The sequence below is a fragment of the Bubalus bubalis genome, chromosome 6, assembly GCF_019923935.1.
Source record: "Bubalus bubalis isolate 160015118507 breed Murrah chromosome 6, NDDB_SH_1, whole genome shotgun sequence".
Lineage (NCBI taxonomy): Eukaryota > Metazoa > Chordata > Mammalia > Artiodactyla > Bovidae > Bubalus > Bubalus bubalis.
Genome location: NC_059162.1, coordinates 117311159 through 117338786, shown reverse-complemented (window position 1 = coordinate 117338786; position 27628 = coordinate 117311159). Strand labels below are relative to the sequence as shown.

At 48.2% G+C, this 27628-nt stretch overlaps 1 protein-coding gene across 6 annotated transcripts in view; it reads right to left on the bottom strand.

Moving 5' to 3' along the window:
• Window positions 1-2393: 2393 nt before the first annotated feature.
• The window catches only part of TRAF3IP1 (TRAF3 interacting protein 1), a 61475-nt gene continuing 36240 nt past the window's right edge, over window positions 2394-27628 (bottom strand). For 2 of the 6 annotated variants that reach the window (XM_044945369.2, XM_044945370.2), the window contains exons 15-17: window positions 6034-6257; window positions 4490-4651; window positions 2394-3874 (exon numbers count right to left, since the gene is read on the bottom strand). In XM_044945369.2, the coding sequence (XP_044801304.2) occupies window positions 3868-3874; window positions 4490-4651; window positions 6034-6257 (393 nt within the window). In that variant the 3' untranslated portion in view covers window positions 2394-3867. Of the gene's footprint in view, window positions 4652-6033; window positions 6258-6286; window positions 7190-27628 lie in introns of those variants that run through there. The other 4 variants (XM_044945375.2, XM_044945371.2, XM_044945372.2 and 1 more) reach the window with 4 other exon arrangements.

Genomic DNA, 27628 nt, shown 5'->3' with positions numbered 1-27628 from the left:
CTGCAGTGTGCCCTGGCCCACCTCCATGGCCCCCTTCTCCACCTGCCAGGCAGCGGTACCCAAGGGTCCAGTCCCGTGTCGGGGAGTCCTTCACTCACTCAGCCTCCTGTTCTGGGGGGGCGTGGGCACCCTTCCTTATCTGTTTCCGTCCCTCTGCGCTCCCTGTGGCTAGGACCAGGAGAACGGTTGGGCCCGCCCGGCCCCGTCTGTCTGTCCACCAGGCAGGGTGGTTAGCGTCTGCTCGGGGTGCTGGCTGCTTGCTGCCCAGGCCAGAGGGCTTGATGCACTTTACGGAGAAGCCTCAGCCCCGAAGGGCCCCACGCTCAGCTTTGGGACCACATCCCTCCTCAGCACCAGCAGCTAGGAGGCCTGAGTCCCCCGCAGTGGCCACAGGCCGAGGCAAAGACGTGTCTGTGGCGTCCAGCCCTGTGTGTCCTCGGGCGGAGGCTGGACAGGACTTGCCTCGGCGCACACCACGGTCCTGGCCTCCCCCAGGAAAACGCTCGCGGCCGGCACTCCACACACGGGAGGGAGCAGTCCCCGGCTTAACGTGCGTCCGGGGCACGTTCGCACCACGGAGCGGGAAGGAGACGTGGGGCCCCCTGCCAAGCTGACGGGGACCAGCTGCCCTGCAGGATGGAGGGGTGGGCAGGAGCCCCGTGTGAGCCAGAACTCTCGAGAAGCCCTTGGTACTGAGGGGCTGGTGACCCTGTCCCGGCATCTGAGCTCAGGGGTGGGGTGGGAGGCGTCCAGGCCACACAGACCCAAAGTCCTGAGCTCTCCCCAGACCCCTGGCCTCCTTCCCACCAAGTTTCCTGCCTTAGCCTGTGGGGTTTAGGGGAAAGAAGCGCCTGTCAGCAAAGGAGACCACCTTGACGAGGGCAGAATTCACTTGGAGAGGTGGGGTCCTGCTGGGAGCAGGACCTGCACTCCCCTGCATGGCGCACTCTGGTCCTTCTCTGCCGGTCAGCAGGCAGAGGGGAAAGGTCCAGGAGTCATGGAGCAGGGCACATCCCGGCCATAACCCCAGTGGCCAGTGAGATGCACCCCCGGCCGGCAGGCCACCCCCAGCTTCAACGACTGGCCCATCTGCCCTTTGCTGTCCATGACGAACCTTGTCTGGGCTTTGAGACACCAAGGTGCTGCCCACGGACACGACGGAGGGCGGTGATGGGAGCAAGTCAGTGTCCAGGCCCAGCCTTCGATCTTCCGATGTGTAAGGGGCCTTCGGTCTACAGTTCAGAGCAAGACCCAGGGCCCTTGGCAGTGAAACCGTGGACCACCAGGCAAGTCCCTGAACTTCATTTTCTTACCAGAAAGACCAACTTCCTCGGTTTAAGAAGCTGATAATCAATCTGGAACTCAGCTCTAAATATGGACTTAAATGCTAGTTTTCATAGCTTCAAAAGCCATTTAAATGTCATTTCTCTCAATGAATTTTTTAAAAAGTCCTCTTCAACTTCCCTCCATAGAAACACACATAACCAGAGGGGGTTCTTTCAGGAGCTTCCTTCCGCCCGCTGGTAAAGCCTGTGTTAAACTGTGCTTGCCAGGACACTTTTTAGAAAAACACACAGCCTTTTTATTAATAAAGAGCATCACGGGACGGAGGTGAGTTTGCTCAGGGAGTGGACCTACTGGAGGCTTCCTCCTGTCCCAGCAGCCCTGGGACTCACACACCTGCTTTTCTGGCTGGTGGGCTCCTGACGGGGCGGGGGGCGTGGGGGCCATGAGGAATGAGGTGACCTGTCTCTGCCTCCCTGCGCGTGGGTGGAAGACCCGGAGCTGGGAGTGGAGTCCAGTCTGTGCGGAAACCCTTCAGGGTGGGCCACCTGAGCACAGGGTCCTACGGGCAATGTCATTCTTCTTTTTTTTTAGGAAAAAGGAGAAACCAAATAATTTTTATTCCTTTTTGGATTGTTTCTATAAACTTTTCAGGGAAGATACATCCAAAGGCAGTCTCATTCTGAACCTGGTTTTTGTGGGAGCTCAAGCTGGCTGGTCACCCTAAGCCTGTGACTGGGGACACCACGCTGTTTATTCAAAAGCCGGGAGAGGTCTGGCCGCCTCTCCTCTTGCTCAAGTCCCCCCACGCTGCGCACGTCAGTGGAAGACACATCCCGGTCAGGTCAGGGCGGCTTGGAGAAGTCGTCCAGGAATACTTCGGGGGCACCTGTCGACAGGCTGAGGACTCCAGACCCCCCAAGGCCCCAACTCCACTTACTGTCACTAAACACCACCACCTCTCTTCCTAGAGCCCAGTTACTAGTTTTCAAGTTGCTTATTAGAAGAAAAATAAGTATGAATATCAAAGTAGAAAGCTTGAATTTTAGTCTCCAAGTTATTTTTTCAAAGGTTGACATATTTCCTTTAAATATAAATGTGTCAGTCCAACCAGCTCAATTGTTTTTAATTAAAGTGTCTAAAGTATGACTCCAGTACTTTCTGAAAACTTACATGCCATAGCAGAAGAAAACATTTAATAATCCTATTTGCGTATTTTATCGAAATCATTAATAACAGGATTTATTCATCTGTGTTGAATACAGTCATAACCACATGCAGCGACTTCCTAGGACTTCATGAATGATCATAAAATTCCTGAAAAGTGTTTACCTGCCTTATATAAGACTCCAATGTATACAGAAAAGGGGTGTCATGAGTGAAAATATAAATTTGCCTGAACTGTCTTCACAGAAAAAAAAACTGCACACATGCTGAAGTTTTAAAAATCCATATGCTTTTTTCCAGGTGTGAACTGAACTGCATAACCCCATATGCTGATAGAAAAAAAACAGGTGATTATTTTTAATGATTTATGTATAAAAGAAAAATAAATTTTATGATACAATTTGAGAGACTATTCCATACAAAATTTGACTCACATACAATGTATGCGATTTTTTTGCAACACAAGAACTCTAGTCTTACGTACAAATTCATAAAAGGTAGACTTCTTAACCTGACGCAAAACAGGGTCCCTTTGGGGTGGTGGCTGTCACTTGAGTCGGTGGAAAAGAGACTGTGGACGTAGGAAGGCCTGAGTCACTGGTCCACCTCCCCTCCTCCAATGACGTGTTAATATCTAGTGTCATTTCAGCAGACAGAATTTTATGGTTAACTACAGAAAGGAGAAAAAGACCAGTGTTTCACAATGGCACATCTTAATAATCCAATCTTGAACTTCGCTTCAAAAACCATAGAACGACCTCTGTAACAGATTTACTTTGGAAATGACACTAAGGAAAAACTTAACTGTGCCATCTGTGCTAATCTTTTAAAGAAACAAAACTCTCTCAGGAAATTCTAACATTTAAAATGACACTGTTTGGGTTACATCATAAATAATAGTATGTAGAACAGAAGTGTCAGGACCCAGACTTTAAGACCCGTAAGCATGTCTCCAAACGGTGAGATCCTTTATACACAAATACAAGACTTAAGTATTTACAATATTATACGTAGTGAAAAACTAAATATAAACCATGTTTTTTAAAAAAAACTTCCGCTTTAAAAAAAATTTTCTAAAAAATGGTAACATCAAAAAATTTTGCAAATCTGTGCATCCTTTAATTTTATTTTCTGTGCATCCTTTAAAGTCTTCCTTCTGCAGGTTCTTCCTGAGCCACCTGTCTCTGAGGTGCCCAGGTGCTTACACCTGGGCAAAGGAACAGGCCTGGGCCGTTGGCTTGAAGAGCAAGCTTTGCTTCTAGAGAGGATGAGGGGTCCCGCAGCTGCACTGATGTGCTCGCGGGGAAGCCCAGGGGCTCGATGTTGAAGAAAGTGAGGATGCGGCCTATGACACTCTCAGGTCAGATGATGCCCACAAAGGCCACAGTCAAATCTCCTTTTTAAATATATGAACTTTTAAGGGCTGGAAAAATAAGCAAAACATAATAGGGAGCAATAAGAAAATTGCGTTAAGGTACACGCAATGACAGAGAGGTTAAAAACTAGAGTTCGTGGGTACCTTATAAAGACACGGGCTGAAATGAACCCTTTGCAAGTGGAAGTGAGCTAAAAATATAAGTCTCTGCTTTTTGGGCCTCATTGTATTTATAAGGCTCCTGTCAAAATGTGCAACCAGCCTCACTCGGGGCTCGAGCAGTCCTGTCAGCAGGCTTGGAGTCTGCGGTCTTGGACACCCGTGTCCCGGGTGGTCCCAGCACCGCTCACCCGCTGGACGGACCGGCCCAGAACCCAACAGCTGACGGCAGAGACCAGGCTTGCAGAGAAATGTCTCACACCGGAGGTGTCCGCAAGAGCCGTTTGTAACTAGTGAGTGTTCCAGTGGAGGAAGGCAGGGAAACACGGTCTCTCCCAGACCGAACATGCCTAAGGTGGTAAAGCTCTGAAAACCAGGAGGATGATGCTGTGAGCTGCTCACCGCCGCCTTCAGACTGAAACCTCACACCGGGAGCGAAGAGCCAGCCTCCTCCTTAAGTGCAGGCTGAGGGACCCCCTGGAGTCTGCAGCTTTGAGCTCTCACCTCCTGGAACTCAGGTTGATGCTGTACACCATCTTCTGGATCTTCTCCTCGTTCTTCAGGATGTTCGCCTTCACGGCACAGATCTTGTCCTGCTGGTCCCTGACCAGCTGCTCCAGCTCCGCCAGCTCCGCCTTCAGGGGCTCCACAGCGCCGTCAGTGATGCTGCCGGGACACAAGCCGGGGCTCGTGAGGACCTCTCTCCTTTCCCATCTGATGCTTTTCGTCGTGCGGCATGCGGGGATCTTAGTTCCCCGACTGGGGACTGAACCCAGGGCCCCTGTGTTGGGAGTGCGGCGTCTTAACTACTGGACCACCAGGGAAGTCCCTACACTGGCTTCTTAATTAAAACAATGGAAGGTAACAAAAGTAAATTACTCATTGTATCCAAAAGGGTGGGGGGGGGAGATAAAAATATAAATGTTTTTTCAAGTAAAAAATTTAAAATACTTTCAAATTACAGTCACAAAACTTTGGGGATTTCGATAAGACACAACGTAAACATGGTATCCAAACTGCTAAGTTTCCTGCCTTTTGAATGTCTAAATCTCGGGATTCTGAACACTGAGTGCAGATCTTTCCTAGCTGCTACAGAGAAATGCACATTATGTTGTGAATGAAGAAGTAATGTACTTTCCTTGGGAGAGGAGGTAAGAAAGAGGGTTGAGAGGGCTGGGTTCTCCAGAGGTCTCCCCCACCCCTCTCCCAGTCCCCCACGCCCTTACCCTCCCTCCCCCCGCCACTCCCCCAGTCCCCCTCCACCGACCTCCCCCCCACCTCTGCTCCTGCTGCAGGGCCTCCATTTGCTGCCCAGGACTGTTTCCCCCTCTGTCCCCCCACCCCTCCCCCAGCCCCCCTCCACCGACCCCCCACCACGACCTCTGCTCCTGCTGCAGGGCCTCCGCGTGCTGCCCTGGGCTGTGTCTCCCCCTCCCTCCCCCGCCCCCCCACCTCTGCTCCTGCTGCAGGGCCTCTGCGTGCTGCCCTGGGCTGTGTCTCCCCCTCCCTCCCCTGCCCCCCCATCTCTGCTCCAGCTGCAGGGCCTCCGCATGCTGCCCTGGGCTGTGTCTCCCCCTCCCTCCCCTGCCCCCCCATCTCTGCTCCAGCTGCAGGGCCTCCGCATGCTGCCCTGGGCTGTGTCTCCCCCTCCCTCCCCCCCCACCTCTGCTCCAGCTGCAGGGCCTCCGCGTGCTGCCCTGGGCTGTGTCTCCCCCTCCCTCCCCCCCCACCTCTGCTCCTGCTGCAGGGCCTCCGTGTGCTGCCCTGGGCTGTGTCTCCTCCTCCCCCCCCACCTCTGCTCCAGCTGCAGGGCCTCCGCATGCTGCCCTGGGCTGTGTCTCCCCCTCCCCCCCACCTCTGCTCCAGCTGCAGGGCCTCCGCGTGCTGCCCTGGGCTGTGTCTCCCCCTCCCTCCCCCCCCACCTCTGCTCCAGCTGCAGGGCCTCCGCATGCTGCCCTGGGCTGTGTCTCCCCCTCCCCCCCCACCTCTGCTCCAGCTGCAGAGCCTCCGCGTGCTGCCCTGGGCTGTGTCTCCCCCTCCCCCCCCACCTCTGCTCCAGCTGCAGGGCCTCCGCGTGCTGCTGGTTCTCAGCATGCCACAGCTGCAGCTCGTTCTGCATGGCGTCCACGTCCTCCTGGATGTAGTCCATGATCTTGCCCAGGGGAAGGGCGCTCCGGCACAGGGTCTGGATGGACACCCGGAGCTTCTCTATTTCCTTGGAGACGATGTCCTTCTCCTTCTTCCAGGACGACTCGAAGACGAGCAGCTTCTCCTGGGAGGAGTGTGAAGGGAGAGGAGCACACTTACTCCTGAGGGCAGAGGGGCGCGGGCACAGGGACAGCACTGGTGTGGGACCTGCCGGATTGTAGACGGGGCTTCACACCCATGACCCCGAGGCTCGGCCAGCAGGGCCCCGTGAGGGCCTGTACAGTAAGATCTTCATCTCCCAGGTGACTGGAAACCTACAGCTGTTCTTGTTACACGAGCTCAGGCAGGGACACAGAGGACAGTCCCCAAAGGAAAAGGACCCAGGGCGCATGTCACTCCCTGAGGGCCCCACCTCCCCACTTCACGGGGCTGCAACCCCGCCTGCCCGGAGCAAAAGATAACCCGCCCAGCAGAGAAGGGGAGGGGAGGGGAGGACCACCTCAGAGGGAGGAGCCCGAGTGTGTGGACGGAGGGCATGGCCAGGGCAACACAGGGCAGCAGGGGAGGCTGAGGCCATGGGGCCTGGGGCCGGGTAGGTGGCGGAGGGGCTCCCACGGCCGCTGCTGAAGGAGGGGAGGAGGGAGGTGACCAGAGACCTTCAGTCGGTTTTGGCCAGGGGTTCTTGGGCTCTTTCACACAAGCAATACCTAGAATTCTCTTCGTATGAGACTTTACCACTGACATCTCTGAATCTCAAGAACCGACAGGCATCTTGGCTTGGGGACCTTTCCTGGGGAAATTAACACTCTTCAGGAACACCGCCCCCCAGCCCCCGCCCCAGTGCTCCCACTCCACACAGGCTGACTACATGCCCCTGCTTTACCCACGGACAGCAGGAGTCAGATGAATTAAGTTATAACTGATCAACTTCTTTTATTTCTAGACTTGTTTAACGAAGTGACACATAATCGCTCGTGTCACTTCTAATCTGGTTTCAAACCAAGACCCCAGAGGGCAGGAACCTGCGTCTGGTCCATGTAAGTGCTCCTTAAAAACCTGCCAAATGAACAGATGATGTGAGTAAGAGATTTATGTGTCAAGATCTGAGCTCCACTGTGTTCTGGCCTTTAGCAAACACATGGAAAGCCTTAACACAGTGCCCGGCACGCAGAAGCATTAAACGAATAGGACTACAAACAGAAGGCAAAGCTCACAGAACTAGTGAGTTCTGCAAGGTTGCGAGATACAAGATAAACATACAAAAATCAACTGTTTCTATTTGCTGGCAATGAACACACGGCTACCAAAATTAAAGATACATCGCCATCTATTACTGCTCACGAAAGAGAAGTACCATTCGTAAATCTAACAAAATATGTATAGAACTTGTGTTCTGAAAACCATACAACGTGGATAAAACAAATCAAAGGAGGTCTAAAAAGTGAGAGCCATACCCTGTCCATCAACTGCAAGATTAACACAGTAAAGATGTCAGTTCTCCCCAAATTGATATACAGGTTTAATATAATTCCTACCACAGTCCCAAACGGTTTGTAGACGTGGACATGACTGTCCTAAAACTTACACAAAAAGCCACAGGATCTAGCATGGCTGAAACATTTTGAAAAAGAAGAAATACGCGGGAAGCATCAGGCTGCTGGATCTCAGGGCTTAACTAGAGCAACAGCGCTCAGGACGGTGTGGTCAGGGCAGGGTGGACACCCAGATCAGGGGACAGAGCAGAGAACCCAGGTCCTCCTCACAAATACACCCAGCTGAGTTCTGACAAAGGTGCTACGGCAAGCCAGCGGAGGAGAGGCAGGCTGCAACACGCAGCACTGCGGCTGCTGGACACTCAGGCAGAACGGGCCCCTGACCGCAGTCTCACACCTTACACAGAGACCGCCCTGAAACGGGCCACGGACTGAAATGTAAAACGTAAAACTATAAAACCTCTAGGGAAAAAACCTAGAAGAAAGGCCTCGGGATTTAGGGCCAGGTAAATAAACAGTTTTGACTTGACACCAAAACATGATCAGTTGAAGGAAAAACTGATACATGGGCGCTGTCACCATTAAACGCTGTCCATGGGCAACAACCCTGCCGACAGCGTGGGAGGCACACTAGACGGTGAGGGCGTGCGCTCAGACCATAGGCCTGGCAAGGGTCAGGGCCCAGGGCGCACAGACTCCCGGACATCAGCAGCAAAAGCAAGCAATTGAGCTGGAAAATGGACAGAAGAACAGACACTTCACCTAAGACGACACACAGAGGGCCGAAGCGCACGTGCAAAGACACGCAAAGTCATTCCCCGCCAAGGAAACGCGATTAGCAGCACAATGAGATGTGACCCACACCTATCTGAAACAGTGACCACGGCAGACGCTGGGAAGGATTCAGAGCCTGGACCCCTCAGTCCCGGCTGGTGGGAACGCAAAACGGTACAGCTGCTCTGGAAACAGTGTGACTAGGTCTTTAAAACTAACCATGCAACTGCCATACAAGCCAGCAACTGTACTCCTGGGCACTGACCCCGGAGAAGGGAAGACGTGCTGACACAAAAGCCTGTGTAGGTGTGTTGATGGAAGCTTCATTCAGAGCAGCCAAGCACTGGACACAGCCCAGATGCCCTTCAGGGAGTGAATAAATACACTATGCTACAGCCATATCATGGAATACTACTTGGCAAGAAAAAGGGAATGAACTGCTGATTCACACAACAACCTGGATGGACCTGCTGAGAGTTACACTGAGTGAAAAAAAGCCAGTCTCAAAATTTACATGCTGCACGATTCCATTTCCATAACAGTCTTAAAATGATAACACTATAAAATGGAGACCAGATTAGCAGTTGCCAGGGGTTTGGGACAGGGTGGGGTGGAAGGCAGAGGGTGGGTGTCATTATAAAAGGGCAACAAGAGGGATCCTTGGGATGCTGGAGATGTCCTGTATCCTGACGGCATCAAGGCCTGCATCCTGGATGTGACAATGCACTCAGCTTCGTCAGAGGTTATCAGCAGGGAGGACAGAGTAAGGGGTCCCTGGGGTCTCTGTTATCTCTTATAAATACATTTGAATCTATAGTTATCTCAAAATAACTTCAATTTTTTTTTAGAAAAAGGTAGTGGCTATAAAAGTGCTTTTGAACTAAAATGCTAAGTGACTAAAATGAATCAATACAATGATAAATTACTTCCCAGGAAAAAATGTGCTGTCCTTATTATACTGACTACTTTATTGTGAACTATACAAAAAAGATCTTCATGACCCAGATAACCACGATGGTGTCATCACTCACCTAGAGCCAGATACCCTGAAGTCCGAAGTTAAGTGGGCCTTAGGAAGCATAACTATGAACAAAGTTAGTGGAGGTAATGGAATTCCAGCTGAGCTATTTCAACCCCTAAAAGATGATGCTATGAAAGTGCCACACTCAATATGCCAGTAAATCTGGAAAACTCAGCAGTGGCCACAGGACTGGAAAAGGTCAGTTTTCATTCCAATCCCAAAGAAAGGCAATGCCAAAGAATGCTCAAACTACCGCACAACTGCATTCATCTCACATGCTAGCAAAGTAATGCTCAAAATTCTCCAAGCCAGGCTTCAACAGCACATGAACTGAGAACTTCCAGATGTTCAAGCTGAATTTAGAAAAGGCAGAGAAAACAGAGATCAAACTGCCAGCATCCGTTGAATTATCGAAAAAGCAAGAGAGTTCCAGAAAAACATCTACTTCAGCTTCATTGACTACACTAAAGCCTTTGACTCTGTGGATCACAACAAACTGTGGAAAATTCTTCAAGAGATGGGAATACCAGACCACCTGACCTGCCTCTGGAGAAATCTGTATGCAGGTCAAGAAGCAACAGTTAGAACTGGACATGGAACAATGGACTGGTTCCAAATTGGGAAAGGAGTACATCAAGGCTGTATATTGTCACCCTGCTTATTTAACTTCTATGCAGAGTACATCATGAGAAACACTGGACTGGAAGAAGCACAAGCTGGAATCAAGATTGCCAGGAGAAATATCAATAACCTCAGATATGCAGATGACACCAGCCTTATAGCAGAAAGTGAAGAGGAACTAAAAAGCCTCTTGATGAAAGTGAAAGAGGAGAGTGAAGAAGTTGGCTTAAAACTCAACATTCACAACACCAAGATCGTGGCTTCCAGTCCCATCACTTTATGGCAAATAGACGGGGAAACAATGGAAACAGTGACAGAGTTTATTTTCTTGGGCTCCAAAATCACTGCAGATGGTGACTGCAGCCATGAAATTAAAAGATGCTCGCTCCTTGGAAGAAAAGCTATGACCAACTTAGACAGCATATTAAAAAGCAGAGATATTACTTTGCCAACAAAGGTCCATCTAGTCAAGGTTATGGTTTTTCCAGTGGTCATGTATGGATGTGAGAGTTGGACCATAAAGAAGCCTGAGTGCCAAAGAACTGATGCATTCAAACTATGGTGTTTGAGAAGACTCTTGAGAGTCCCTTGGACTGCAAGAGATCCAACCAGTCCATCCTAAAGGAAATCAGTCCTGAATAATCATTGGAAGGACTCATGCTGAAACTGAAACTCCAATACTTTGGCCACCTGATGCAAAGAGCTGACTCATTTGAAAAGATCCTGATGCTGGGAAAGATTGAAGGCTGGAGGAGAAGGGGACGACAGAGGATGAGACGGTTGGATGGCATCACCATCTCGATGGAAATGAGTTTGAGCAAGCTCCAGGAGTTGGTGATGGACAGGGAGGCCTGGCGTGCTGCAGTCCAAGGGGTCGCAAAGAGTTGGGCGTGACTAAGCGACTGAACTGAACTTTATTATAGTGATGATATTGATGACTGACTTAATTGAGACATTTAAAATTCTGCTTAAACCCACTCATAATGATATGAAGTAATTCCTATGTATCTGGCATCGTACTGACTCTAACATGAAACTGTGCAGGGCAGAGACCTCGGGAGGGGACGAACGCGCACAGCACCTGCTAAACTCGGCGCGCCCCGCCTGGGACAGCACACCCAGGGGCTGTCTGCCAGCCTCCGTCAGGATTCTGTGTCGACACCAAGTGCCACCGGGGACACACACCGCGAAGTTCACAGTCTTACTTTTGAGGGGTTACGGACTTTTAACACAAGATTGGGATAGGATTATGATAGCTGGGAGAGGCTTTTCCCATTGCTGCAAAATATCAAAATTCTGGCATTTTCCAAGCTTTCATTTAAGGCGGCGGGTAGAGTGGGTAAGTCAAGACTGACTCTGTGCTTTAAAAAGCACCCCCACTGACGACAGGCTCTGATTTATACACAGCTCGTTCTGCTGTATCAGCAACTTTCCAGACAAACGCAACCATTATAAACCCCAGTTTTATAGACTTTTAATATGTACAGTAAAATCTGAGAATCCACCACTGTACTCACCACACAGGAATTAGTCATATGAAATATGCTTAATTTTTGAAAATGGAAGAGAAAAAAAACAAGAGAAACTGTATCATTACCCCCAAATAGTGCCTAAAAGCCGCTGGAACGTGGGTGGACTAGGGGGCGGGCGTGGGCGGTCAGGCCCGGGCGCTCCGTGGGGACCCAGCCGGCCTTCCGCCTCCTCCGAGCTTTACGGCCTTCGGAGCGCGGCCTGACCTCGCCCTGCCTCGGTCTCCTCACAATAAAATGGAAATGCTAATATTTACCCTGCAGGCAGGATTCGATGGGGTAACATAAAGCAAGCCGCTCAGCGCCTCGCACATACTAACCCTGGACGAACGGTCGCCGCTGTCATAAACGCCAATGCCGCGACGGACGGGGCGCCGGGCCTCGGGAGAGGGCGCGGGGGACGCTCCTGCAGGCGACACTCGCCTGCTGTGTGCTCAGCGCCAACCCACGCCGCGTTCGCCCGGCTTCAGGCGGACGGCTCTCAGGTACGAACATCATTTACTTTCCTCCCTGACACATTGCTTCCTGTCGTCACTTTCTGAAACACACACAGCCCACCCCATGAGACGCGCTCTTGAAGCTCTTCACGGAAAGGCTGCGGTTCTGGGCTCGGAGCTGAGCTGAGCCCGGCGGGCGGCACCCCAGCCGTGGGGGGGCGCTGCAGGTGACGCGGGGACACTCGCCCATCCCCGGCGCCCTCCAGCCTGCTGCCGAGCGGGCTCCAGACTGTTGACTCAGCTGCTGTCGGGCAGCGGGGACCTCTGGCAAAGCGTTTCCTCGTTTGGCTGGCCACATCACACATGCTTCGGAAGAAGTGACTTTCCAGGATCTTTCGGGGGAACAGGTGCCTCTGGGACTGAATATTAATTGCATTTGCCACACACGTACTTGTCCCCAGAAGTGTGGGCATTTAATTGTGTTTATAGTGACTTTTTAAGTTTATAATTATTATTGTAAGTCATACACATAAAAAGCATTAACCTGAGAGGTTTGTTTCTTGACATTTCAACACAAGGCTTCAGGAGAAGAAAGTACTGTCGTTAAAATAATGCTGCAAACCCTGACCTGCAGGTCTCGCCAGAATCTTTCAGGAGCGGGATCAGGCACAGCCCTTCCCTCCACTCGGTCGCTGATCTGAGGGGTCCTGGGACCTCCTGGGAGAGCTCTGCCCCACATTAAGCAAACCCAATAAACAATGGCCTGATGAATCAAGGAGGGGGCAATAAATCAGAGCGTGTGGGCATCTGCTTTAAATAGCATGCTCCCCCATGACCTCAGGAAGTGATTCATATACAGCTTGTCAGAAGTTCCTTTTCTTCCTAAACCGAGGAATGCCTGTACCCAAGCTACACGAGGAAAGCAGAGACCCCCCAGGAGGACTATTCTGAGGGTCCCATCCACCCAGGGACACTCCATCATCAGACTTCTCCGTTCACATCCGGTGTGGGTCAAACGGAACACATGGGAAAACGGTGTGGAACCAAACACTTTAACATTTAACCTACAGGAAAGCACCTAAGGCAGAACTGCACAGCCTGAGAGAACGACGCGGTGCCACCTGCAGCCACCGCCTGCGTCAGGAGAGCAAACCCTGCCAGGGCCCCCGGAGCCCGAGGTGCCGCTGCCGGCTCGAGTCCTGGGTCTGTGTGACCAGCTCTGCTGTTCGCATACCCGCCCGCCTGTTCCACGTGTGCAGGATGGAAGGAAGGAATCTCACAGACAGACACACACACACACACACACACACACACACTCTCTCTTTCTCACGTGTCCGTGTGTGTCAGCCTCCGTCCCTCGGCACTGCTGAACGGCGACGTGACCGTATGAATACACCGACCACCCATCCACTGCTGTGCTGGTGGACACGTGGTGGTTCCTGGCCTGGGGCACAACAGACCACACAGCTCTGAGCCGTCTCACAGGTGTATCCCAGCACACGGGCGCACAGGACCCTCCGGCACACGCAGTGAGAAGCGGCGCTGCTGGGCCAGCGGGTGTATCTGTCTTCAGCTGCGGCACAGAGCTTTACGACGTGGTTGCACCAACGTACATCACGTATTTTCCACCAGCCAGGACTGTATTTCTGTGCTCTGATGCCAGAGCTGGTACCCGTGGGCCCAGATGCCCTGTTTCTTTGGCATGGCGCCCTCGCAAGGTGCTGTGACTATTCTAACTCACCCACATGTGGCACTGAAAAGCTGAAATCTGTAATTAATCTGGCAAGGAATAAAGAGAATAACAGGAAAACAGCAACAACAACGCTGATTCCAATCGTACTACCACAACCTGACCGCTGCAGGTAATGACTGCTGAGCACCGGCCGCAGAGAGAAAGCCACCGCTCCAAGTCAGCGGCACGCTGTTAAAAAAAACCTTCCAGATGACTAAAAATCTCACAGGGACTTCCCTTGTGGCCTTGAAGTCCACTGGTTAAGAATCCGCCTGCCAGTGCAAGGGACAGGGGTTCAATCCCCGGTATGGAAGATCCCACACGCTACAGAGCGCCTAAGCCCACTCACCACGGAACTGCAGAGCCCGAGCGCTACAGCTGCTGAAGCCCGCACGAACCTGTGGTCGGCAGCAAGAGAAGTCACAGCAGTGATCGGGCCCTGCATCAAACACGAACAGCCCCGCCTTGCCACATCTGGAGAAAGCCCGGGTGCGGCAACAAAGACCCCAGGCAGCCAAAAAAAAAAAAAAAAATCCTGCTCATTACGGCCACTACAGATAAGAAATAAAACACAAGCAAGAAAGCCTTTAGAAAGCACATGCGCGAAGCTGTGTAGTGTGAGGCTAACTCCCAGACTGGATGCAGGCAGACCTGGGTGACATCCTCCTGTCTATGTAATCTCAGACACGATAACTTTTGTGCCTGTTTCCCAACTTAGCAAATGGGATGACACCTATCTCGTAAGTTCCCGTGAGGATTAAATGGAGTGACGGATGCAAGTCCCAGGGGCAGTAACTGATGTACTGACGTCAGCTGTTGAGAACAACTAAGGGGTAAACCTCAACAGGAGAAGAAATGCTTATATGGAACCACCCAGCACCTGCTGCAGAGGGAAATCAAAAGATCATTAAACGTCAGCTACTTCTACAGACATTACTGTCCATGGAAAGGAATAAGGAACACTCTCGGAAGGCTGTGTGAGTTCACTGCAGCTGAAGCCCGAGGTTACTGCACAGAATAGAGAAGATGCAACTCCAGACAGGTCTTTCTGACTGACCCCAAAATGGAAATAATTTAAAAATCATCTTGTCACATGGAAAACTGATCAAAATGACACCAACAGAGCAGGCAACAGGGAAATGTGGAACTCAGACTCCCAGCTAGAGAGATTCTTTCTCTATTTAAAGGAATGAAAGTGAAGAATACATTACTGGCCTAAAACTGGTCCTTTCAAGCATTTTTATGAAAGGCTATGACCATGTATTTATTCTTTCAGATAAAACTTTTTTATTTTGGCTGCACTGTGCAGCAAGTGGGATCTTAGTTCCCCATCAGGGATCAAACTTGCACCCCTGCCCTGGAAGGCATAATCTTAACCACTGGACCACCAGGGAAGCGCCTCACAGAAACTTTAGAATATCCTTCACCAAATTCCAAAACATCCATTGAACATTTATTGGGATTGCATTATACTTATAAGTCAATTTGAGAGAAGTGACATCTCTGTAATAGTGAGTTTCCATGCAGAACACAATGTCTCTCATGACTTTTTCCAAGCCTTCTATATCTCTTGGTAGAATTCTGTGGCTTCTCAATACAGTTACTATAAATTCTTAATAAATGCACACATGCTGTGGAAATTTACATTTTTGTTTCCAGTTCTGGAGGAAGAGCTTGATACACATTGTTTCCAACTGGTTATTGCTGACATATAGGAAAAATACTGACTTTTGTCTATTTATTTTGTCCCTGGCCACCTTACAAATTTTTTAAACATATTTAAAGTTTAAGGGGTTGACTGACTTGGTAGACCGCTGTCATCTTCAAATGATGACAACCCTGTCTCCTTTCCGGAATCCAGCCACATTTCTCTCTGCACCGGTTAGCCCTCCAGAGGGCATCAGAAGGTCTCACTTCACTTCCTTGCTCCTGAATTCCACGGAGACACCCACACCCCCGTCCTGCTGTGTAGGATGCTGACCACTCCATGCAGGACCTCTCCCTCTTGCAGCCAGAAGCACCTTCCTACCCCAGTTCACTGCAAGCTTCCAGTAATAGTGGACACTGAATTTTACAGTGCCATTCCTTCTCTCTTTTTTTTGTTGTTGTTGCACTGGGTCTTCACTGCTGCACGAGAGCTTTCTCTAGTTGCTCCCCGTGAGTGATCCCCACGGTGGTGACAGTGAGCTTTGATGGACAGCTAGTGAACTCAAGCAGAAAGCCGTCCTGAGTCTGCAAAGGGAGAGAGCACACCTCCAGCGTTGGCTCCACTCCTGGGAAGGCGGAGGGAGGCCGTGAGTACCCAGCATGGAGCTGCAGGACACAGAGAAGGCACCGAAGCGGAGGAATTCCGCAAGGGACGAGCAGGAAACAGGACTGAGTGCATCCAGAGGAGGTGAGAAAGCCTCGGGCTCCCTAGCAGGGCTGGTGGAGGATTTATCTCCCAAGTCGCTTAGTAAAGACTGGAGGGGCTGCTGCTACTTCTAGTGTGAGGACAGCAACATAAGGCGCAGGGAACGTGAAAAATCAAGGAAATACAGCACCACCGGCGTGCTTCCAGTGTGACTGACTCCACAGACACGAGGGTCTGCAAGTTAGCCAATAGAGGACCCGAAACAGCTATTTTTAGGAAGTTTGATGAGCAGAACAAAACACAGACAACTCAACAAATCAGGAAAATCATACAGGGAAAAAATAAGTTTCACAAGGAGAAACAGAAATTCTGGAGCTGAATAACATACTGACTGAAATGAAAAATGTGACCAGAGCATCAACAACAAAACAGTTCAAGCGGAAAAAGAATGTGACAAGAAGACAGGACCTTCAAAATTATCCAGTCCAGGGGGGAAAAGAGTGAACAAAAAAGAGTGAAGAAAGCCTATGCAAGCAATTGGAGTGAGAAAGAGGCAGAAAGCTTGAAGAAATAATGGCTGAGAACTTCCAAAATCTGGAAGACATCTGGACATCCAATTCGTGAAGCTCACAGTTCATCAAACAAACTTCACTTAAGGAGATCTTGGGCTTCCCAGGTGGCACTCACGGTAAAGAACCTGCCCACCAATGCAGGAGACATGAGAGGCATGGGTTGGATCCCTGGGTCAGGAAGAGCCCATGGAGGAAGGCATGGCAACCCACTCCAGTATTCTTGTCTGGAGAATCCCCATGGATAGAGGAGCCTGGTGGGCTACAGTTCATAGGGTCTAAAATAGTCAGACACGACTGAAGCAACAATGGAACAAAATAGAAAGCCCAGAGATAAATCAACACACATATGGACACCTTATCTTTGACAAAGGAGGCAAGAATATACAATGGATTAAAGACAATCTCTTTAACAAGTGGTGCTGGGAAATCTGGTCAACCACTTGTAAAAGAATGAAACTAGAACACTTTCTAACACCATACACAAAAATCAACTCAAAATGGATTAAAGATCTAAACGTAAGACCAGAAACTATAAAACTCCTAGAGGAGAACATAGGCAAAACACTCTCTGACATACATCACAGCAGGATCCTCTATGACCCACCTCCCAGAATATTGGAAATAAAAGCAAAAATAAACAAATGGGACCTAATTAACCTTAAAAGCTTCTGCACATCAAAGGAAACTATTAGCAAGGTGAAAAGACAGCCTTCAGAATGGGAGAAGATAATAGCAAATGAAGCAGCTGACAAACAACTAATCTCGAGAATATACAAGCAACTCCTACAGCTCAACTCCAGAAAAATAAATGACCCAATCAAAAAATGGGCCAAAGAACTAAATAGACATTTCTCCAAAGAAGACATACAGATGGCTAACAAACACATGAAAAGATGCTCAACATCACTCATTATCAGAGAAATGCAAATCAAAACCACTATGAGGTACCATTTCACACCAGTCAGAATGGCTGCGATCCAAAAGTCTACAAGTAATAAATGCTGGAGAGGGTGTGGAGAAAAGGGAACCCTCTTACACTGTTGGTGGGAATGCAAACTAGTACAGCCACTATGGAGAACAGTGTGGAGATTCCCTAAAAAACTGGAAATAGAACAGCCTTATGATCCAGCAATCCCACTGCTGGGCATACACACTGAGGAAACCAGAAGGGAAAGAGACACGTGTACCCCAATGTTCATCGCAGCACTGTTTATAATAGCCAGGACATGGAAGCAACCTAGATGTCCATCAGCAGATGAATGGATAAGAAAGCTGTGGTACGTATACACAATGGAGTACTACTCAGCCATTAAAAAGAATACATTTGAAGCAGTTCTAATGAAGTGGATGAAACTGGAGCCTATTATACAGAGTGAAGTAAGCCAGAAAGAAAAACACCAATACAGTATACTAACGCATATATATGGAATTTAGAAAGATGGTAACAATAACCCTGTGTACGAGACAGCAAAAGAGACACTGATGTATAGAACAGTCTTATGGACTCTGTGAGAGAGGGAGAGGGTGGGAAGATTTGGGAGAATGGCATTGAAACATGTAAAATATCATGTATGAAACAAGTTGCCAGTCCAGGTTCGATGCACGATACTGGATGCTTGGGGCTGGTGCACTGGGACGACCCAGAGGGATGGAATGGGGAGGGAGGAGGGAGGAGGGTTCAGGATGGGGAACACATGTATACCTGTGGCGGATTCATTTTGATATTTGGCAAAACTAATACAATTATGTAAAGTTTAAAAATAAAATAAAATTTAAAAAATAAAAAATAAAAAAATAAAATAGTCAGACACGACTGAAGCAACTTATCACACAAGTAAGGAGATCTTCCCTAAGATGTATTATAATAAAACTGTCAAAAATCAAAAACAAGGAGAGACTCTTAAAGCAGCTGGTAACTTCCTGCTATAAAGCAATCTGAAGATTTGTCAGGAGAAACTTTACAGGCCAGAAAAGAGTGGGGCAAAATATTCAAAGAGATGAAGGGGGAAAAAAAAGGCATTAGCTCAAGAATACTCTATCCAACAAAGCTATCCTTCAGAAATAAAGGAGAGGTGAGACTTTCCCAGACAAACAAAAGTTGAGGGAGTTCATCACTACCAGACCTGCCTTAGGAGAAACACTCAAAGGAGCTCTTCAGGCTGAAACAAAAGGATACTAATTAGTAACAAGAAAACATACAACATAATGGTGAAGGTAAGTATACAGTGAAATTCAAAATACTCTACTGCTATAATATGATGGAGGTATTAATCACTTAATGAAAGTTTGAGATAAAGTATTAAAAATAATTAAAGTCACAATAATTTTGCTAATTAATAAAGAATATAAAAAGAGGTAGACCATAACATCAAAAACACATGAAGGGGGAGTAAAAGCATCGAGTTTTTGTATACAATTGATGCTAAGTTGCTATCAGTGTAGAATAGACTGTTTTATCTACAAGATGTTTTATGTAAGTTTCAGAATAACCACAAAGCAAAAACCTACAGTAGATACACAAAGGATAAAGAGAAGAGAACCAAGGCATACCTCTATGGAAAGACATGAATTCACAGAGGCAGGCAAAAAAGATAGAAGAAAGGAACACGGGAACCACAAAAAGTCAGGACAGCAGCAGGGCGGCATTATTCAGCACTTTGTTGTTGTCCAGTCGCTCAGTCGTGTCCAACTCTTTCAGACCCCGTGGACCGTAGCACGCCAGGCTTCCCTGTCCTTCACCATCTCCCAGAGCTTGCTCAAACTCACGTCCGTTGAATCCATGATACCATCCAACCATCTCATCCTCTGTCGCCCTCTTCTCCTCCTGCCTTCAATCTTTCCCAGCATCAGGGTCTTTCCAATGAGTCAGCTCTTTGCATCAGGTGGCCAAAGTATTGGAGTTTCAGCATCAGTCCTTCCAAAGAATATCCAGGACTCATTTCCTTTAGGATTGACTGGTTGGATCTCCTTGCAGTCCAAGGGACTCTCAAGAGTCTTCTCCAGCACCACAGTTTGAAAGCATTATTCTTCGGCACTCAGCCTTATGATCCAACTCTCACATCCATACATGACTACCGGAAAAACCACAGCTTTGACTTACACACATATTTGTTGGCCAAGTGATGTCTCTGCTTTTTAATATGCTTTCTAGGTTGGTCATAGCTTTTCTTCTAAGGAGCAAGCGTCTTTTAATTCCGTGACTGAGGTCTGCATCCACAGTGATTTTGGAGCTCAAGAAAATAAAGTCTGTCACTGTTTCCATTGTTTCCCCTTCTATTTGTCATGAAGTGATGGGACCAGATGCCATGATCTTTGTTTTCTGAATTCTGAGTTTTAAGCCAGCTTTTTCACTCTCCTCTTAGCTTCATCAAGAGGCTCTTTAATTCCTCTTCACTTTCTGCCATAAAGGTAGTATCATCTGCATACCTGAAGTTATTGATATTTCTCCTGGCAATCTTGATTCCAGCTTGTGGTTCATCCAGCCGGGCATTTGGCATGATGTACTCTGCATATAAGTTAAATAAGCAGGGTGATGATATACACCCTTGATGAACTCTTTTCTCAATTTGGAACCAGTCCATTGTTCCATGTCCAGTTCTAACTATTGCTTCTTGACCTGCATACAGGTTTCTCAGGAGGTAGGTAAGGTGGGCTGCTGGTATTCCCATCTCTTGAAGAATTTTCCACAGTTGGTTGTGATCCACACAAAGGCTTTAGCATAATCAATAGATTCTCTTGCTTTTTCTATGATCCAACGGATGTTGGCAATTTGATCCCTGGTTCCTGTGTCTTTTCTAAACCCAGCTTGTACATCTGCAAGCTCTCAGTTCATGTACTGTTGAAGCCTGGCTTGAAGGATTTTAAGCATTACCTTGCTAGAATGTGAAATGAGTACAATTGTGCAGTAGTTTGAACTTTCTTTGGCATTGCGTTTCTTTGGGATTGACTTCCCCAGTGGCCTAGATGGTAAAGCATCTGCCTACAATGTGGGAGATCCGGGTTCAATACCTGATTCAGGAAGATCCTCTGGAGAAAGAAATGGCAACTCACTCCAGTACTCTTGCTGGAAAATCCCATGAATGGAGGAGCATGGTAGACTACAGTCCATGGGGTCACAAAGAGTCGGACACAACTGAGCGACTTCACTTTCTTTCTTTTCTTTGGGGTCGTAATGAAAATTGATCTTTTCCAGTCCTGTGGCCACTGCTGAGTTTTCCAAATTTGCTGGCATATTGAGAGCAGCATTTTAACAGCATCATCTTATAGGATTTGAAATAGCACAATTATTCTACATGTAAATGGATTAAATTTCCCAATCTAAAAGACAAGAGAAAGACAAGTCCTGTATGGTAGGGGGTGAGGGGAGAGGGAACTGGAGGCACCAAATTCCAGTTATTAGACAAATAAATACTGGAACGCACTGCTCAGTGAGGACTACAGTGAACAGTGTACGTCATATACGACAGCTGTTAGGAGAGCAGACCCTGAGCGTTCTCAACAACAGGAAAAGATTTCCTTCTTTTTTCTATCTATATGAGATGATGGATGTTAGCTAACCTGTTCTGGCAATTATTTCACAATATATTTAAGTCAAGTCATTATGCTGTATACCTTAAAAGTACACAGTGCTTCATGTCAATTATATCTCAGTAAACTGGGGGGCAGGAAAAGGCAGAGAGCTGGTGGGATAGATGAAGCAAGACTCAAGTATCTGCTGCCTACAAGAGATTCACTTAATCTGTAAAGACATACAGAGGCTCAAAGTGAAGGGACAGGAAAAGATATTCCACAAAAATAGAAACCAAAGGAGAGCAGGGGTATCTATACTTTTGGCAGACCGAATAGACTTTAAGGCAATAACTGCAACAAGTGACCAAAATGGTCAGTATATGATGATATACTGTATATAAGTGGTCAACTCATCAAGGGATTACAGCAACCACATGCATATGCTCCCAACGCTGGAGCACCTAGATACAGTAAGAAAACTCTAATAGGAGGGGGGAAGGCAAACCCCTGGGCTCCAAGCTGCCCATCTGGCCTAGAAGTTCCATGGAGACAGAATTCTGGAAACCTGCCAAGCCTCCTACTGAGCCCTGCCATCGAGGCAAGAAAAGCCATGGCCCAACATTTTATAAAGAGGACAGATGACTCCGGGAGTACCCTCAGAAAACCAGACCAGAGGTGCCAGGCAGAGAAAACTGGAATTGAGCACGCAGAGGAATTTAAATCTAGAGAAGACATTCCCAGGAGGGCCGTGCTTTCCATCCACATCTCCACTGCCACAGTGCCCACATTTAAAGAGGCAACTGATAAACCCTCAAGGACAAAGTCACTGACATCCTTTTACGCCATTTTCTTTACATCTCACGTTCCCTTAGCCTCTTGACAATCCTGTATTTGCTATTTAGATTTCTCAGGAGCTCAGAGATTAAAAAGGTATGTGCGGGCATTTCTTGTAAAAAAAAAAAATACTGTTAGGATGCTGTCACCTTGGGCAAGCGGGGAGAGCCCTGGGGTAAGCGTATAAGGGTGGAGGGGCTGGGCTCAAGCAAGCCATGGCCCACAGGACACAGCCCTTCCCCCACCCCCGACACAGCAAGCTGGGCAGACACACCCCCTGCACGTCAGCAGGAGGAAGGCGTGCAGGGACACACAGCGCAGGCGGGGGTGCAGCGCAGGCGGGGTGCGCACTGTTGGTTAGGATGAGGCTTTTAGGTCTCCTTAAGTGCGTAGCTCCCAGCTCCCCACCCACATGAGCCAGGTCCAGGAGGATGGGGGCAGTGGACGGGCTCCTTCTTCCCCAAGCATGAAGGCCCCGGGCCTTCTGAGCCCTTGTGGCAGGTACCGGAAGCACAGGTTAAGCAGCCCCACCTCACGCCCCCAGGGACGAGTGACCACCTGGAGCAGAAGCTCCAAGGTACCGTCGTGTTCCCAGCTGTGCCTCCAAATCACCTGGGAATGTTTCAATCAAAGGTATCGTCGTGTTCCCAGCTGTGCCTCTGAATCAGCTGAGAATGTTTCAAACACATCCACCCCGGCATCCTGGCCAAAGACCAATCCGTGGATCTGGGGCAGACCCAGCACCAGTATCTAACAAACTCTCTCTGGGTGAGTCTCATGCACAGACTGCTCTGAGCAGATGCACCTTAAGTAAATTTCAAAGGATACAAGGTTCTAAAGTTCACTTGCTTTATGATTTACAATTGCCTCCCATGATACAGGCAGTGGCAGCGAATGAACCTAAGTTTAAAAATACACTTTAAAAGTATTTTTCTCTCTCCCCAATCATGGCTGGCAATGCGCATTAGGATTATTAAATTATTTTGCTTTTCCTTTCCATCCCTTTCTTAACTAGTAGAATCCGCCATTTTAAATTCTTCTAAAATATTTATCATTTTTCTATTGAGCCTATTGCTCCCATCTTTTCTTACAAGTTTGGCTCCAGTTTCATTTTTATATATTTGTACTTCTAAATTCAGACCACAGCTCCAAAGATATCAGATAAAACAATCACAGCCAAATTAACCATTAATCCCAAAAGGCCGTTACTGGGCAATGGGAACCCAGTGGATTTCCTGGTTGGCATGTGAGCTGGAGAAGAATTAAGACCTGTAATTGGAAGTAGCCAGAATATCAGAGATCTCAGCAGTAAATGAACTTCACAGAATTAGCAATGAACATAAGGAGTGTGCCCAAGGAAGGAAGAGCAAAGGACATTCAAATACAGGAGGTGGGGTCCCACAAACCCTTGAGGCAGGAGCGTGGATGCAGACGTCATGGTGAGGTTGGGCTCAAGCTGGGACTCATTATTAGTTGTGCCTCCAGCAACCAAAAGTCAACCCAAAGATACACCCTAGAATTCAACACGTCTTACCCTACAGTTCCTGCATTCTTCATGGCGACTGATGTCAGGAAGAGAATAGTCGGGCCGGAGACTGGTGGGTGATGGCTGCATGGAGGACCAGTGTACCCAGCAGACAGGCAACGCCCCTCTGAAGAGGGGACATGTGGGCAGGGACCCGATTGGGGGCTTTCTGTTGACAGGTCCTGATATGGCCCACCAGGCCGGGATTGCCTTCAGATACCTGCAGCCAAGGCCACCTGCACAAATCCGGGGAGGAGGAGGCCCCTACAGTACCCTCCAGACCGCCGCCCCGCCTGCCTCCCACGGACAAAACTCGAGCAAGCACAGAGGGACAGACCTCAGCTCTAGGACATCACTGAGAGCCCTGTCCCAGAGTTCCTCCTGGGGCTTCCCGGGGTAGGGGCGGCGAGCTGAGCCCCGTGTATGGGAGGAGCACAGACACTCCAGGTTAATTTCACTGGAACACAGATATAAACTTCCATTTGAAAATATCAGTAAAGTGAATATAGTTTTGCAGGCGACAGATAATTATCTATGAGCAAAGACATGACTGAACAACAAAGCAAAGATCATTTTAGGAATGTAACAACTGCTCAACATCAGTAACTCTATTAATATGTGATCATCTCAACAGCTGCCAAAAGATATCTGATAACAGTTAGCATCCGTTTCTGATGAGACACCTAGAGCAGTGGCTAGGATGTGGCACGGGATGAATTAAGTGGCTGATGAATGAATGAACACTGACTTTTAAAACCAGATAACTTATCATCATAAAACAACTTAACATTAAGGTTTAAAAGAGGCTAAGTAAAAACCAGTAACTGTGGGAATCAAGGTCAAGATCAAGAAGCTACAGTTAGAACCAGACATGGAACAACGGACTGATTCCAAATTGGGAAAGGAGTACGTCAAGGCTGTATAGTGTCAGCCTGCTTATTTAACTTATATGCAGAGTACATCAGGTGAAATGCCGGGCTGGGTGAAGCACAAGCTGGAATCAAGATTGCCGGGAGAAATATCAATAACCTCAGATATGCAGATGACACCACTTTTATGGCAGAAAGCAAAGAGGAAATAAAGAGCCTCTTGATGAAGGTAAAAGAGGAGAGTGAAAAAGCTAGCTTAAAACTCAACATTCAAAAAACTAAGATCAAGGCATCCAGTTCCATCACTTCATGGCAAAGAGATGGGGAAACAATGGAAACGGACAGACTTTATTTTCTTGGGCTCCAAAATCACTGTGAACAGAGACTGCAGTCGTGAAATTAATTTTCTTCTTGGAAGAAAAGCAATGTCAAACCTAGACAGTGTATTAAAAAGCAGAGACATCACTTTGCCTACAAAGGTCCGTATAGACAAAGCTATGGTTTTCCCAGCAGTCATGTGTGGATGTGAGAGCTGGACAATAAAAAAGGCTGAGCACCATAAAGAATTGATGCCTTCAAATTGTGGTGCTGGCAAAGACTCGAGAGTCCCTTGGAATGCAAGGAGATCAAACCAGTCAATCCTAAAAGAAATCAACCCTGAATATTCTTTTAGAAGGAATACTTTGTCCACCTGATGTGAAGAGCCAACACATTGGAAAAGACCCAAAAGATGCTGGGAAAGATTGAAGGCAGGAGGAGAAGGGGACGACAGAGGATGAGATGTTTGGATGACATCACCGACTCGATGGACGTGAGTTTAGCAAGCCCCAGGAGTTGGTGATGGACAGGGAAGCTGGTGTGCTGCAGTCCATGGGGTCACAAAGAGGCAGACATGACTGAGCAACTGCACGACAACAAGAACAAGGGAACAAGGGTCCAACTTAATTTAAAACAACAACAGAATAAACCCAAAGAACAGAAGGCAGGAAATAAAGAGAACTGGAGAGCTCAGTGAAAAGGAGAACAAAGAAACAAGCTGGTGTTTTAAGAGACTGACGGACGAATTTCTGAAAAAACAGAAAAGCACAAGCAAGTAGTAGTATTAATTTAAAAAAAGAACAAAACTAAACTGCAAATAAAGCAGACATTTAAACAGATTCTATCCAAAGCTTCTTTGCAATAAGCTTGATAATTTAGGAGAAATTAATAACCAGAACTGACTGTGCAGAGAAGGCACCCATGCAGGGAGACGGTCTAGTCCAGGAGTGACCGGGAGCTCATCCGCAGGGGAGCGGCCACCCTGGTGTTCCAGTGACGGTCACTGGAGCCCAAGGTGGGTGGAGCCACATAGCCCAGGGGTAACAGCAGTGATGGGAGATGGGTTACAGACAAGGGGGATTCACGTTATAGTTTCATCTATGAAGCACAATGAGAGCCAGGTTTCACATTGTTGGAGAAGGGAAATGAAAATACAGAAAGGGAAAAAGCTAGCGCGCATGCACACACACACGAGGAATAAACCCTGCCGTGTGTGTACACATTAACACTCACACACACTTCTCATCTGTAGCTCTGACCAACGAGAGGGCCTGAGAGAAGAAACACTTGAAAAGCAGTGAGCACCCCTAGGGAGCAGACCGTGGTTTCTAAACACCATCCTCCACTGAAAGGAACCAGGAGGAAACGGCTCACGTCAGGGCTGGGACAGCACAGGAAAAGCCTATGACGTTCTGGTGGGCCAGAGAATAAGGAAGGGCTCCAGGAATGACACGGGCAGAATGAAGGGGCGCAGGAGCCTATCTGAAGGAGCCCCACTGGCCAAATCAGAGGCAATTTGAGTGTAAAAATAATGATAGAATAAAGTTGGAAACCATGGTGAGCCCACAGTGACATAAAGAATCAAACTGAAAATTAGTGAATAACGGGATACCTATGGGGTTTGGAAGTACCTCCCCACCATGCAGCATGAATTACAGAGAGTAACAGGACAGTGGAGAAGAGACCCAAGGGCGCAGCAGCCATAACGGGACAGATGAGAACACGTGCCGCATGACGGGACATGGCAAGAAGAGCAGGCCTCCCTTCTGGGCAGTCCCCACCCAGGATGGCCACGATGCTGAGGAGGTGTCCGCTCACTTCCTGGGCGGGGTGGGGTGGTCCTGCTGCAGGGATGGAGAATGGCCCTGTTCAGAGAAACTGTTCAGGAACGTATCTGGGGGTGATACCTGCAATCTGTTCTCAGAGTACAGAATTTCTTTATCCCTTATATGCAACTTTTCTCCAAGTGCGAGAGTCCTGTGACATCACTGTGGCCCCATAGGGGCACGTGTTCGGGGCACATTAACAGAAGCCCACCAGCTCTGGGACCTGGTGATCACGGCCACCACTTCCAGGATGGGCTTCACAGAAGGCCTTCCTTCCTTGGAACCCAAGCCGGCTTCACTCCCCCGGGGGCTAGAGGTGAAGCCGAGACTCACCAGAGGACCAGTGCGGGAGTGGGGCAGGGGTCCAGAGCGAGAGGACCACAACACACGCTCCTTTCTCACACAACACTCCCCCGTTGGTCGTCTCTGAAGCATCTGAAAGTTCTCAAAAGCGCCCCTCACAACCTTAAATGGTTGACCTGCTTCTAAATCTGCTTTTCTTCACAAGTAGCTTTTAAAATTGTTTAAAAGCCATTTGCTTTGCTTTACTCGGCTGTTACTATTACAATATAATCATCCATCATTTTTCACTGCAAATGACCTTACTTGTAGCACAATCAAGCTTTTTAAAGCTACCGAGAAACCCAAACTATTAATATGTGGAAATTACTCCTGAGTACCAAAACCTAACAAATAAACCTTTTATAACACGTATGGAGTATACTTGAAAGAGTCTTCAGACACAGTGTATTTTATTTGTAAATAATTTATAAATAGCAACGTCTAAAATAAACACATTGCTGCTTTAACATCTTTTCTCTCTTTAAGGGATTTAAGAATATTCTCTGAAATTTATAGCTTACGTAGAGCAAAGCCCTGACATAACACAAGCCCTCCACTAAGTGGCCGTCCGTCTTGGCCTCTGTGACAACAGGAAGACGGAAAGGCTTTATCAGTCATCAAAGGGTTCCACCTGGTGGGAGGGGTCTTTGGCCAGAAGGAACGTTCTGGAGACTTTGATCAGAAAACCTTGATAGTGCTGCAATATGAAAAATTGTACTGCTGCTATAAAGTAAGAAATC